Raw genomic sequence first — 15,209 nt, 5'->3', positions numbered from 1 at the left:
ACACAGAGTGGCAACAAAAGCCTCAGGGGCTCAGCCTTAGAGAACAGACTGTACATCAGTGAAATCCACCATGCAGGCCTTAGTCTTGCAGGGCCTTATCATGCCATATATAGCCACACCCATCACTTGAAAACCCATGAAGCCAGAGTTGATTCCAGAGGAGGTGTAAACATGATCCTGCAAGGAACTCAGGGGTAGGTTCTATTTACCTTTACTACCGGTTCGCAACGGGAGCACGCCCGCGTTTTTGCGCATGCGCAGATTGTCCATTATGACATCCGAGCAGGTGGGCGGAGCCTCCCACCGCTTTTACTACTGGTTTGCAAGAACCGGACAGAACCAGGAGCAACCCGCCACTGCAAGGAACCCCCTTAGTTTACAAACTTAGCTGCAATGCATCCTTGCCTGACAACAATGCATTAGGCATGTATTTTTGGGCATGGAGCATGTAGTGATGGCAAGTTAATGATAACTGGATCACAGTAATGCTTTCGTAATGAACATTGCTAGCTAACTATATGCAATTATGGTTGGTTTGCTTCTATCCTTTCAGAAACACCACCGATAAAGCTTTTCACGTCATAGAGATAAGGCACTATCAAACTCCTGCACATTATGGCTATTATAGAAGTAAATTTGTGCTTAACCAAAAAAGAAAAAGAAAAAGTTGGCAATCTGATATGTTCCTCCATTCCCACACACAAGCTTACTCGGAATAAAATCCCAATGAGTTGAATGAAAGTGTGGCTACACGTGTTTACAATTTGAGGCACCGAGAATAAACACGACACCAGATGAGCCCGAACTTCTGAATGTTTTGAAGAAGAAAAAGAAAATTTTCCTGCAGTTCGAAAAGAAAAGGAAAAAAACAAACCCACACTTGATTTCTTCTTGCACAGCATAAAGGTGGCAATTGGATGCCTTTGGGTGGTGTGCGTTGGAAGCCTAGAAGTCAAAAGCTGCACAGTCACCCCACCCCATTCCCTCCCCTCCCTACACACACACACAAACACACACACACACTTGGAGTGTGCACTGAGCTTGCCCTGGTTCCTGGCACCAATTCAGGCTGAGGTGTCATTGGGATCTCAGATTGCAGCAAGGGTCTGGCAGGCAGCCAGGGGCAGTCTATTTAAAAGACATGCCTGCTCGGCACTATTCAGTCTCTTTAGAAACTTCTCCAGGGGGAAAGTGTTGGGAGATCTACAAAGTGGAATTCTTTTCTTTTTCCTCTTTTCCTCCTTTGCTCTCTTTGTCAAAGAGACTTTGTAAAAAACCCTTCAACAGAAAACCTCTTTGTTGTTTTTAACCCAATCTAGGAAAAGGAGGGTTTTGGGGTTTTTTTTTTAAACCAAAAAAAAAATGCAGCCAGTCCCAAGCTAAAATCTCTTCTTGACAAAGCTCAGCTTTACCTGCTTTAGTGCTACTCCAGACTTTTTTTTTAAATTTGCTGCAGATCATATCAGGACAGTCGAAAAGAAGGTTGTTCAGTTCTTCGGTTCCTCCCCAGCCTCTTGCAGACTTTGCTTTTTAGTGGGGCGTGTGGATTATTTTATACTTCTTTGTGCAGCCTCGCCAAAGCTACTCTTGCTCTTTAAATTTTTTTTTATAAAAAAAAACCTTTTCTGGTGACTTTTTTTTTCCCCCTTTTTTGAAAATTACCAACCTGTTGCATCTGTAGTTCTTGCAACTGTCAGCTGCAGACAAACCTGTGATAGCTTGTTTCTTTTATAACAATCTTAGGTGTTCTTTTTCCAACATTCTGATTAAGCCTCTTTTGGAATCTTAAAGGAGAAGAGACTTTTTTTTTTTCCTGTCTTCCTTTTTTTGGTCTCCAAAAAAAAGAACTTTGTTTTGCCTTTCACAACTCCTGCACCGGTGCGCCTGACAAGAAAGAGCCTTGAAGATGTTCCTGATGCAGGCGCTGCTCGTGTCCCTGTGCCTGGGGCTTTCTCAGGGCTTGGGTTCCTTTGTACACTGTGAACCTTGTGACGAGAAAGCCCTCTCCATGTGCCCTCCCAGCCCTGTGGGCTGCGAGCTGGTGAAGGAGCCCGGTTGTGGATGCTGCATGACATGCGCCCTGGCTGAAGGGCAGTCCTGTGGGGTGTACACAGAGCGATGCGCCCAAGGCTTGCGCTGCCTGCCGCGTCAAGGCGAGGAGAAACCCTTGCACGCCCTGCTCCATGGCAGAGGCGTCTGCCTCAATGAAAAGAGCTACCGAGAGCAAGCTAAGAATGGTGAGTCCTGCCCTGGGCCCTTGGCTCAGCTTCCTTTCTTTACTTTCTTCTGCTGGGGGGTGGGGAGGGGGGTGGAAGAGAGGACTTCCCTGTCTTATTTGTTGCTTGCTGTGCACTTTGCATCCTCTGAACAGCTTCCTTTACTTCCTTCAAGCAAGTTTAGGCGTCATCGGGTCATTTTTCTTAATCCGATTAATGCACGGATCTGATGCCTCTCTGGCATTCTCCTCCCTTCCCACTTGTCTTCTGCAGTGTTGCTTCTCTTTCTCCAGAGCTATCTTCCCCTTCCCCCAGCTGAGTCTTCCCAGAGCATTCTCATCTTGCATAACTTCTGCTACCCCTGACTAGACCCTGGTTTCTCTCTCTCTCTCTCTCTCTCTCTCTCTCTTTCTCTCTCTCTCTCTTTCACCATCTCTTGGGAATTGAAGGAGCTTTAGGGCAGATAATTTGGGGCACCCAGGAAAATGAGCAAGACGTCCCTAAGAAAGGGGTGCCAGCTTCCCCCGTTTTGAAGTAAATGCATATTCCCATCTGAAAGAAGGCTGGGGATTGGGGGTTTAAGATTAAGCCCCCAATTCTACAAATAACTGCCTTTGGTACTTACCCCTGGGGTTCTCCATTACCACGACCCTTCCCCAATAGTGCCGGGCTTAGCGGCAGTCTATCTTCTCAGGCCTTTGTGAATCAGTATATAGCACCCTTAGCTTCAATATGGCAACAACCAATATCCAGGTGAGTCCCATTTGACTTGACTTTTCATACCTGTATCTGCAGACCCTTCCCATCCTCAGACTGAGTTTCCCTCTGACTCCATCTGTAGGTTGTTGCAGGGGAAGGCAGGGTGGCATCAGAATGAAACAGGTGCAACAGAATAATGAAAAAGAGTTGGGGGAGAGGAGGGGGGGGGAGAGAGTTTTGGAAGGAAACTTCAGTCAGCTTTCTTGCCCTCAAGAAGAAACCCTCAAATCCAATCCTGACTCTATTTTTTACTGGCTTTTTAGCAGTCCCCTTCCTCTTCTTCCTCTCTCCATATTAAAATTCCAGAGAGCTTCTTTGTTTTCTTCTCTTTACCCCCCAACCCCGACCCCCAAACAAAAGCCACTCTTTTATCAGATGTCCCCTTCTGCAAAATCCAGCATCCAGGGAATGCTTGTTGCATCTAACCGGTGAAGAACAGCAGCTATAAGCCTCTTCCTAACCCTCAATAAATCTTGTTCCATTCATTGTATTTCCCCACCCCATCCCCATCCCGCATCTCTTCTTTGAAAGCATCGGTTCCGTTTAGTTGTCATTTCATTTGGCAGAGCAAAAGTTTCTTTTTTAAAAAAAAAAATCAACACATTTGCCAAACTTCAATTGCTGCTTTTTTTTTTTTTTTTTTTTTTGAGAAGAAAGCTAAAGCCAGAGATTCTGGTCAAACTACTGTGGTCTTAAGGAGGGAGGGGTGGAGGGAGGAAGAGAGGAGAGGAGAATATTTAATTTTGATTTTTCTGCCTTGGAACTCCGGAAACTATGCAAAGAACTGCTTCCGCTAAAGCTAAGTAAAATATCCTCCTTGCACTCATTTGCGCTTCTTTAGATTGTGAGTACATGTGTGTGTGTGTGTGTGCAAGAAGGCTGGCCAGGAACACAAGCAGAATCGCTACCTACAGGGAGAGCAGCAGCAATGCTGAGCAATTCACACTCCTCTCTTTAGAGTTACAACAGTGCCCCTTACAGACTGCTGAAACCTGCAGCATTTTGAGTTTGGATTTAATCTGAATACACCCTTGCATTTTTGTCTATCTGCCCCTTTCTCGCCCTCTGTCCCACACACACACACACACACACACACACACACACACATTTTCTGGTCCCAGCTGAGCAGCAGGTGCTCCAAAGTGGTGGATGTCAGCCGAGTGGCCACAAGCTGATGCATGTCTTGGGAAGACCAAAGAGTGATTAAGCAAAACATGGAACCTCCCTCACTTGCCTGTGGCTGTTTGAAAGAGCTTCTTATATTGTCTCCTGGGGGGGAGGGGCAAAATCATTGTCAACCTTGACCGAAAGGAGTCCAGAGGTTTATATATTATACTACACCATTTAATTCAGGGGGTGGTGGGGCTTAATGTATTGTTCGCAGCCAACCAGGGGAGTTGTGAACCAGGGTTATGGCTTACTGTCTTCTAATGATCCAGCTCATTGTAGCTTATTTAGTAATTGACAAACCATGGCGTAGCACATACGTCTTCGGCCAATGCATCTGAATCACTTGTTTTGCTTTCTGTCTTTTTCCATATAAATGAAATGTCTGGATTTGTCTATCAGTGGCGTGACGGTTTAAGAAATTACTGACAAATGGAACAAATATGACACAAATGACTGGCCCATTAACCTCAACCGAGTTACAGAGAACTTTGGATGGAATTGTCGGAGGTTTGCAGATTTCTAGGCTGATGATCTGTGGTGTGCAGTTGTTTCTGATGCATTCTGGATCAGGAGGCATCAGAAACCATTGGGAAACAATCAGAAACCATCAAGAGTCTGATCCTCACCAACCAGATTGTCCTTGGTAGCTTGCCATTCATTATTAAAATGAAGGGAAACAATTGGAATATAGACCAATTCATATCTTTGCCTCTCAGATTGGATGTTTAGATACCTATCAATACCAGGCATCCTCTTGAGATACCTGATGTATTTCAAGGATTTTGAAATATTTTAATGGAGCTGCTAATTTCTAAATAGCTCTTCCCTTTAAAAAAAATACTTGGAAGTTTTGTCAGCTTGCCAGCCACCTTGTTCTCTATCCCAAAACTTGTAAATTAATTTCAAAATACCTTGTTTTGCTTCTCAGTTAAACTTGAATCCAATAATGTTAAAGGTGGACCACCAAGGACTTCTTTAACCAAATACAGAAGCTTGATGGGAATGGATGGTTCAAATGTAATCAGATATTTATATCTGCTCTCTCTCTCTCTCTCTCTCTGTGTGTGTGTGTGTGTGTGTGTGTCTGTGTGTGTGTCTGTGTGTGTGTTTAAAAAAAGCAGGGTTCCCTCCCACCCTTAGGGCAAGAGTTGGGAGGGGACCTTTTAGCATCAGAACAGCAAAATGTGAGAACTGTGAAGTATATTTTTTTGTAGACATGTTTCTAAGCAACTGGTGAAGGGGAAGAAATAAAGTTTGACTTGAACTCAAAAGCTTGTGCCAAGGTTGGAGAAGACTTCAAGGAGTGAGTCCTGGCTATGGGTTTATTCATCAGAATTGGCCCTGTGCTGGATAACAATGAAAAGGGTAAAAGTCAAGGCTCTGTCTAAATGGGAGTCAAGCACTTTTTTAAAATAACAATGAGCACCTGTTCATTGCTTTGTTTCAGTGCATGATTTCCATTTGGACAGAATATAAAATATGTGAGATTAGAAACTTCACAAGCAACTTTAAGCCTGGCGGACTTCAGCTCCCAGAATTCCCCAGCCAGAAGCTGGCTGGGGAATTCTGGGAGCTGAAGTCCGCCAGGCTTAAAGTTGCCAAGGTTGGAGACCCCTGATCCATGGGAAAAAGCAACACAGAAGAACATCCAATCCAGGAAAACGAAGAGCAATAAAGGCTCCCGTTTCCAAATATCTAAAGGGTCCCTCACAGAGAAATGGACTTAATCCAGGGGACAGGATTAGAACCAGGGTTCAAGCTATGAGCCAGTGAAATGGATTGCCACATGAAGTGATGAGTTTGCTTTTGCTGGAGGTCTTCAGACCAAGCCTGGGTGATCATGTATGGAAGTTGCTCCATGGATTCTGCATTGAGCTAGGGGTAGGGCTGGATGATCTCTAAGGTACTTTCCGAGCCCTACATCTTAATTTCTCTGGTGCAGTTGCTGGTTAAGCTCTCCCTGCCCATAAAAAAGACAGCAAGGGTTTTTTTTTTCAACCTTTTCATATACAGTATATGGCAGTGATGGCTAACCTTTTTTTTCCTCGGGTGCCAAAAGCATGTGTGTGTGTGCTGTCATACACGCGTGCATGCTCACACCCATAATGCAATGCCCCACCCACATGTCCCGCCCCTGCTCATGCATTCATGACCCCTGCGCATATGCACGCACCCCCCCTGCGCTCCCCTTCCCCACCCCACGCATGTACGCGCAACCCCCCCCTTTTGGCCTCACATCCCAAAACAGTGCTGGGGGGGGTGAAGCCTTGCTTCCCAAAATGGCTGGGTGGGGGGGAAGCCTCATCTCCCAAAACAGCACTGGGAGGAGAATCTCCAGAGATCTGGGAAGACATGGGCAGCAGAAATTGAGGAGAAAGGTAGTCCCACCGCGCGCATGCGTGCGCATCTCCCACTTGCAGAGCAGAGATTCAAAAATCAGCTGGCCAGCGGGAAGTTCTTGAGGATGTACAGGGGAGCTGAGCTGGGCGACGGCTTGCGTGCCCGCAGAGAGGGCTCCACGAGCCACCTGTGGCACGCGTGCCAGAGGTTCGCCATCACTGGTAATATGGTATCAGTTCTGTTCATTTCTTTATGCTCCTTTCACTGCAAACACAGCACACATGGATTTTTATTCCTGGGATAGAACTATATTGTATGCAGTATGTGGGTGTGTCCCTCATCACTCTTCCTCCGTGGTGGTTTTTATATTTTTCCCTGCATGTAAAAAAAAAAATAGGTAAAAAGGAAGGTGGTGTGTTTAAAAATCTTTTCCTCCAATTCTCATGCCCTGAGAGGTTTTGAGTGGGGATTTTTTATTGCATTTTTGTCTGCATTTGAAAGGATTCTCCACAAGGTTCTTTAAACATTTAGCTCTTGTTCAAAACCATCCACATCCTTTAACCCAGGGGTCTCCAACCTTGGCAAGGTTAAGCCTGGAGGACTTCAACTCCCAGAATTCCCCAGACAGCTTTGCTGGCTGGGGGATTCTGGGAGTTGAAGTCCTCCAGGCTTAACCTTGCCAAGGTTGGAGACCCCTGCTTTAACCCACCTGAGAGAGAAAGGCTTCGTCCTCACTTGCAATTGTTACAGAAGCAGCCCCTGGTGGCCACATGCTGCAACTGCAGCTCAGTGGAAGAAATAAAAACAGTACCCTCCAGGTTATACAGGTAGTCCTCGACTTACGATCCCGATGGAGGCCAAAATTCCCACTGCTAAGCCACACAGTTGTTAAGCGAGCTTTGCCGCATTTTACGCCCTTTTTTGACACCGTCGTTAAGTGAATCCCTGCACTTGCTAGGCTAGAAACAGGGTTGTTAAGTGAATCTGACATCCGCGCTGACTTTGCTTGTGAGAAAGTTGCAAAAAGTTGATCACATGACCCCAGGACAATGCAATTGTCATTAATACATGCCAACTGACAAGCGTCCAAATTTTGATCATGTGACCGTGGGGAGTGGGGTGGGGGGAATGCTGCAACGGTCGTATGTGTGAAAAACAGTCATCGGTCATTTTTGCAATATCATTATAACTTTGTCCCAGATTTTCTTTTTTCTACTGCTTGCTTTGGCCTTGTGACACCACTCCAGCTGTTCTCTAACTTAACTTTTGAGGAGGAAGTTAGTAGTCCAAGCCTATGTTTACTTCTTAAAAGCAAGAGCAACGGTGAGTTATTATCATACCCTTCATTTTCAACTTGCTCAGTAAAAAGTGAGGAGAGAGAGATGTTTGCAGCAGAAGAGATTATTTCTGTGTACATTGTTAGTAAAGATGGCTGAGTGCAGAAGAAAGTGAGATTTTCCCCCACCTTCCATATTGCAAAAAAGGAGGGAATTCCAAGATATGTCAATTACATTACAGTGGATGAAATGTTCTTTTAGCTTTTTATTAAAAGCAAAAGAGCCTGTTCTATTTTGTCAAATCTCTGAAATGAAAAGTCCCTGCTCCGCTTCCATTGCTACTTCCTATCAGAGGTGGGTTTCAGCAGGTTCTGACCAGTTCTGGAGAACTGGTAGCAGAAATTTTGAGTAGTTTGGAGAACCCGTAGTAAAAATTCTGACTGGCCCCGCCCCCATCTATTCTCTGCCTCCCAAGTCCCAGCTGATTGGGAGGAAATGGGGATTTTGCAGTAACCTTCCCCTGAAGTGGGGAGGGAAATGGAGATTTTACAGTATCCTTCCCCTGCCACACCCACCAAGCCACACCCACCAAGCCATGCCACGCCCAAGAAGCCACACCCACAGAACCAGTAGTAAAAAAATTTGAAACCCACCACTGCTTCCTATCCATGAGTAACTACCATTCTGGGCTCAATAGGGCAGTGTCTGGGTTCAAATGGCTCCCATTTGGATCAAACCAAACGTGTTTGTAATAACCATGATTTGTTGAACAAGTCACAGGGAAACCATAAATGCTACTTGCCAACCACAATTACTGCCTGGCCTGTCTAGGTGAGGAGCCTAGTGATTAGTGATCCCTGCCACCTATTTATATCTTCAGCTACATGCATTCGTTGCCTGTGTGGTATGGATGCTCACTTCGACTGAGCGGAGGGACACAACTTGGCACAGTTTATAAAACACTGCAGAAAAATAGAGGGCTGCTTATTTCAAGGGTGTCAAACTGGCGGCCCGCAGGTCGGATGTGTCATGCACAGGCCACGCCCACCTCAGCTCCATGAAGGGGGGGGGAAATGTCACGATACGTCATATGAGCAAGTCTGACACCTGTGGCTTATTTGGATCCCCAACATTATTTACTGGTGAGGTGACTCAAAACCCCAAATTTTCTGTTCCATGTTCACTTTCCCCCTCACCCACCCGCACTTTTTTTTTTTTTTTTTTGCTTCTGAAGAAGCAGACAGTCTCTTGAGTAGACTCCTAATTTGTGAGATTGTGACTGAAGCCAAGCTGTTGTTTGGAAGAAGGTTGCCTTATGACTTTTTTTAAAAATGTCCTGGTTTTTCCATGTTCGCATTTGCAAAAGAAGCAAGAAGGTTGTCCTGTTAGGCTGTGGGTTTTCTATTTTCTTTTACCTCAGAGAGTGTCTCCTCTTGCAGCCTCTGCTCAAATGAGTTTGCTTGGGCTGGCAATCCCAGAGGCGGAACAGTAGCAAAGGAGCATCTGGGACTGAAATGTGGGGGCAGGTGCAGAGTCAGAAAGGGGGTAGGAAGGTTGGGGGTGGCCTGAGGGTTGTTGGCAGGGTGAGGGTTGGGGCAAGGGTCATGGGAGCAAGTAAATGCCATGCCTTCTGCAAGGTTGAGTATGTGCTGTCTGGGATGCAACCAGCGATTCTAGCTGGGTGCTTTTCTTTCTTACCACACGAGCTTCAGATCCATGTACGGTAATAACCAAGGCTGGTAGCGACAGGCCCATGGCTCCCTCAAGAAACTGGAAAAACTCCATTCTTTTTTTTTCCCCCTTTGTTTAATCTGCTATGATATATATGAAGGGGGGGGGAATTGAGAAGTTTAATCTATCAGGTCTGAGCAGGAAAGTTGAGTTTCTTGTCTTTTGTGGAGAAACGGAGAGGGAGGGGAAAGGCATCACCTGGATTTCTAGCACAGGAACAGGTTTCTGCAAATAACATAAAACCACTGCAGCAGATGATTTCGTGTTATTTGATCATTTCGCAGAGAAGCAGCAGCAGCACAGAGATCACCAAAGAGCTAGGAAACGTCACTGCGTTTCCTTGGGTGGTAGAATGGCGGCTCCACCCTTCCATTAGTTCAATGCACAAAAAGGGGATGAGGGGAGAGTCTCGTCAAACATTCAATTTCCAAGCACAGACTAGATGGAGACCTCCACACTGCAACGGTTCCCAGTAAATACCTGTTCGTTGATGAAGACAATCTAGCACTTGCATTGAGCAATGAGTCCCTTGAGCATAGCGTTCTCCATTTTGCACTGACAATCAGGGTCTTTTCAGGATTTTTGGCAGAAGGACCCTATCTGAATTTTTCCTGGAGATGCTAGGAAATGTTTGGACTGACTTCGCTAGTGGGCAGTATGTCTACTAGCAACTGATTTACGCCATTGCTTCAGGTGGCTGTTATCAGCTGCATAAATATACCTTTAGTACCTGCCCAACATCCTGACATGATAGAAGATGAAGACCTATGAGCCACGGTGGCAGAATGGTTAGAATGCGGTACTGCAGGCTACTTCTGCTGACTGCTGGCTGGCTACAGTTTGGCAGGTCGAATCTCACCAGGCTCAAGGTTGACTCAGCCTTCCATCCTTCCGAGGTTGGTAAAATGAGGACCCAGATTGTTGGGGGAAATATGCTGACTCTGTAAACCGCTTAGAGAGGGCTGTAAAGCACTGTGAAGCAGTATAGAAGTCTAAGTGCTATTGCTATTCCTGCTACAGAGCTTCCAGTTCAGCGGCAGGAAGGGATAGGAAAGATTGGAACAAACAATTTCTTAAATTCCAGGCTACTTTCACTAAAATGAGCTTTCTCTTCCGAGGGCTTTTCCCCATTACTTAATCCAAGCGCTGTCCATTCATTCTTGAACAAAACAATGCTCTCAAAAAATATACTAAGGTTGTTCCCAGTCCTGTCCTGGCTATGCAGGTAGTCCTCAACTTACGACAACAATTGAGCCCAACATTTATGTTGCTAAGTGAGAAATTTGTTAAGTGAGTTTTGCCCCATTTTACGACTTTTCTCACCACATTTGTTAAGTGAATCACTGCCGTTCTTAACTTATTAAGACAGTTGGTAAGTGAAGCTGATTTCCTCGTTGACTTTGCTTGTCAGAAGGTGGCAAAAGGGCATCATACGAATACTGGGAGACTGCCACCGTCATAAATGTGAGTCAGTTGTCAAGCATCCGAATGTAAATCGTGTGACCATGGGGATGCAGCCACGGTCATAAAGGAGAAAAATGGTCTTAAGTCGCTTTTTTCAATGCGGTTGTAACTTTGAATGGTCACTAAATGAACTGTTCAGTCAAAGCCGAAGATTACCTGTACTGAATTAGCTCCTGTTGGTGTTGTCCTGATTTATTAGCATACCTGTCAGTATAGGTAAGGAGATTAACTGTTCTCCTTTAGCTTTGCTGCTCTCTGTCATTCAGAACTTTATCAAGGGGTGCTTGAAGACTTGGCCAGGACGTCAGAGTAAAAATAAATTCAGAGAGGCAGATCCTCCCATCTTTGGACATGTACTATATTGTAGCTGGATCCTAGAATTAGTGAAAGTGACTAACTGCTGGGCAACCAATCTTCTACAGTAATTTGATTGACCAACAATCATGAAGAGCCCAGTTCAACATTCAGATGCCATTTCTGAATATAACAACATTGAAGTTTGTTAAGTGCACTCTTTTCCCCCAAAGAAGTCATGTCAGAACACCACGAAAGCTGAATTGCACCATAGGTCCCTCTTTTTCCTTGAATAAAATAGATGGTTGTTGTTTTTTTGTAAATAAACCACCATTCTTTCCAGACCTACATTGTTATAAGCCTAGAAAGAAGTTGGTTTAAAAAATGGATAGAGGGAAGGAGCTGAAAGGTATGCAAAGAATTAGAAAAAATCCAGTGCTAATGGAGAAGGCAGAAATAGCTGTGACCCAAGGGGAGTGAAGGCTCATCCTTCTCCCACCACCACCACCTCTCTCTCTCTCTTCTGATACTGCCAAAGTACATCTCAGGTCATATCTACCACAGAACATCTAAGCTTGCTTCCAAGAATATGAGAAACTAAATATCACAGATTTTATACACTTTTAATCTTGTGCTGGGATAGTCGGGGCTTAGTATTTATTTACTCTTATCTTTGTTTGATTATTCCACTTATGCGCTCCCTGACTTCAGACTGACTCTGGGCAAACTCGCAATGAAACCAACGAGGCAGAAAGTACAAGGTAAATAGGATTATAAAGAATAATTAAATATAGAATAAGATGGTGGGGCCTGCACATTATAAATATATCTTAAGGCTGTTCCATTCATGAGCAAGAGAGAAAATGTGGGAGCATGATGTTCCCATGGTAGACTTTAAGCAGGACAGATTCCGAGTGATAACACTGGAGACAAATCTGTTCATCCACAAATGCCTGAAAATCATATTATTGTGAAAGACATGCAAACAGCTACAGTTCTAAAACATGTGTGATACTCCTGCGGGTTCAGGAACTGGGTTTGTAGATTGTCCTGAACCAAAATGCAATTTGCCTGCTTGAATTTAAGCCTATTATGCAAACCAAGTTCGTAGTAAGTTATTCAACAAACCAGTGTAACCTGGTAGACAGCAGACAGGTCTATGGTTGTGCCTATTCTCAGTACATCCAATACCATACGATGCCAAAGTGCTCATTCTTTCAAAAGCATGGACACAGACATAATTAGCTAATCAACTGCATGCTATCTATGATTACATTTGGATGCCAAGCCAGGGTGGTGTTTTGCTTTGTTTTTCCCATTGGGAGGAAAGATTAGCTTGATGGAAATTTTACCAGAGATGTCTCAAGACCATAGTATTTTCCTGAATTTCCTGAGGTTCTGTGCCTGCCTGAAGTCACTTTGCTTCCATTTAACTTGAGCATTGTTTTCCTAGTTTGCATTTCAAAGAGGAATGGGTATTACTCTGGCTCTTCAATTTCCCACATCACCATTCTGTTTTTTATAAAAGCCTATTATGTTGTTGAAGGGATATGGTGGTTCAGTGGCTTAAGACACTGAGCTTGTCGATCATAAGGTCAGCAGTTCGGCGGTTCAAATCTCTAGTGCCACGTAACGGGGTGAGCTCCCATTACTTGTCCCAGCTTCTGCCAACCTAGCAGTTCGAAAGCACATAAAAAATACAAGTAGAAAAATAGGGACCACCTTCGGTGGGAAGGTAACAGCATTCCGTGCGTCTGCGGCGTTCAGTCATGCCAGCTACATGACCATGGAGACATCTTCGGACAGCGCTGGCTCTTTGGCTTTGAAACGGAGATGAGCACCACCCCCTAGAGTCGGGAATGACTAGCACGTATGTGCGAGGGGAACCTTTACCTTTACTTTATTATGTTGTTATAATGGCTGATGAGACAAGGAAGGTATTCCTCTGCTTTTCTGCCCTGTAGCATCTCACAGTTCTGCAATGGATGTTATTGGAGAGTGGACTGCAACAACAGGGCGCCCTCTTTATTAAGTGCTCAGAAATGTTACTCTTCCTCCTGCCTGTATTTCGTCACACTATCAAAGAGCAAGTCCCAAAGGGATGAGAGTTTTGTCTCTTAAATAACTACCCGAGTTAAGTAACTGTCCGAAGATTCTGGAAGCAATTTACTCAGAATAAAGCCAACTGCGGCTTGCCCTGTACAGCCATTAGAACTAGGATAGGGAATCTGTGTGTCTCCAAATTTGTGGGAAGTTCAATTTCAATTAACCTCAGCCATTAGCAAATCAAAGAGTTCTTTGCAGCCTGCTTCTGTCTATGTTCATTTTCAACTTGCTGACCTTAAAAAATTGCAGAGGAGACTTCAAAACATCCTTTTTCCGAGCCCTGCAGTTTGCAAAAGTAAAACTCATTCTATTATGTCAGACTCCCCTACTAGCTTGCTGCTTAGCAGTTAGCAAACTTGAATTCAACTGAGCTTAATTCTAACAATTGAGTGAGTTATAGCCCACTTTTTCACAGCTTTACTTAACACAGCGACATCTTTTTTTCTGCTGCATCCCCACAACATTGCCTTCAGATAATCCTCAGCCCATGAGTGAGACAAGCTTAATCCTAGGCTGTATCAGTGTTAAAGGAGCATTTTCTGTTTCATTCCAACACCATCTGGGAGCATCTGCAAGATACATTAACATCTGTTGGGCTTTGGCCTCCATTGTTAGAAAAGACAGATGATGGGCATTGACCAGGAATGGAGGCTGGATTGGCAAAGAAGCAAAGTTCAATATATGAGTGATCCACAATAGACATATTCCTAGCATCTCTACATCCTCACCATTTCTTGTATTTCTTTACCTGAGAGCTGGGCTATAGAATAGTTACAGAGATTTAGATCTGTATGCATAAAATTTCCACACGAGACATCTATTAAAAACTACCACATTCAAGTACCGCGTTCATAGAGTTAACATTCTGCTTAAGAAAACCTTAAAACTATTGTAGAATGGTAATCAGCCCAGCTATAGCTGTCTCTTTCAATACCATTATTTTCATCACTGAAAAGTGACAAGGCTTGCCTCTTCCCTATATATACATACATACATACATACATACATACATACATACATACATATTCCAGTCCTATTTGTAAGATAGATCTTTGCCTGGGCCAGTGTTCTCTCGGGATCTAGGCAGTTCTAGAATTCTTAGCATTCTGAATAATCTTCTGCTATATTTGTTACTTTTCCAATCAAAGTTACTTGGTTAGGGATGATCACAGGTTTCTAGATTAGTACCAGTTATATTACTTTCATGACCTAGTCCATCTATCCTGAGAAAAAGGCAGAAACTATGTAGACTACTAGAGGCTCTCTAACATAAACAGACCGGCTAGGTCAGGGGTCTCCAACCTTGGTCCCTTCAAGACTTGTGGATTTCAACTCTCAGAGTTCCTCAGCCAGCTTTGCTGGCTGGGGGACTCTGGGAGTTGAAGTCCACAAGTCTTAAAGGGACCAAGGTTGGAGACCGCTGAGCTAGGTGAAGTTAGCTAAAATCATTAGATTTTAGATTCAGCATTTAGATTCACATTCAGCAGCTGACTGCAGTTCTGTAGTACTCCCAGATAGATGAACAGGGTGTTATACAGTTCAAAGACAAAGAATTATCAGCTCTGCAACAGGAGACTGCAGCTGGGGTCACACAACCACACAACTCAATCAGCTGAGTTTTCACTATAGGGTAAGCCCAGCTCAAACAAATCATTTTACAACTGAACCTAAGATGTAAACTTACACTCTCTGTCTGTTTAACAGCAGTCTTATCTACAGCAATTAACACTTGATAATATATAGGCTCCATACTTTGAAAACTTTCAGCTGCTGACTTTTGCATACCAAACTACTGTTAAAGAGGCAGCCAGGCTCATTCTTCTCCTTCCATTTTTCCCCTTGGGCAATCAAT

At 44.2% G+C, this 15,209-nt stretch overlaps 1 protein-coding gene across 1 annotated transcript in view; it reads left to right on the top strand.

Moving 5' to 3' along the window:
- The first annotated feature begins 1,159 nt into the window (after positions 1-1,159).
- Positions 1,160-15,209, top strand: part of IGFBP5 (insulin like growth factor binding protein 5) — a 43,772-nt gene continuing 29,722 nt past the window's right edge. The window contains exon 1 of the mRNA XM_058196063.1: positions 1,160-2,237. Coding sequence (XP_058052046.1) covers positions 1,907-2,237 — 331 coding nt within the window. The 5' untranslated portion in view covers positions 1,160-1,906. The remainder of the gene's footprint in view (positions 2,238-15,209) is intronic.

This window comes from Ahaetulla prasina, chromosome 1 (genome assembly GCF_028640845.1).
Source record: "Ahaetulla prasina isolate Xishuangbanna chromosome 1, ASM2864084v1, whole genome shotgun sequence".
Lineage (NCBI taxonomy): Eukaryota > Metazoa > Chordata > Lepidosauria > Squamata > Colubridae > Ahaetulla > Ahaetulla prasina.
Note: the sequence above shows the minus strand (reverse complement) of the source record. Positions and strands in the feature narration are given on the sequence as shown.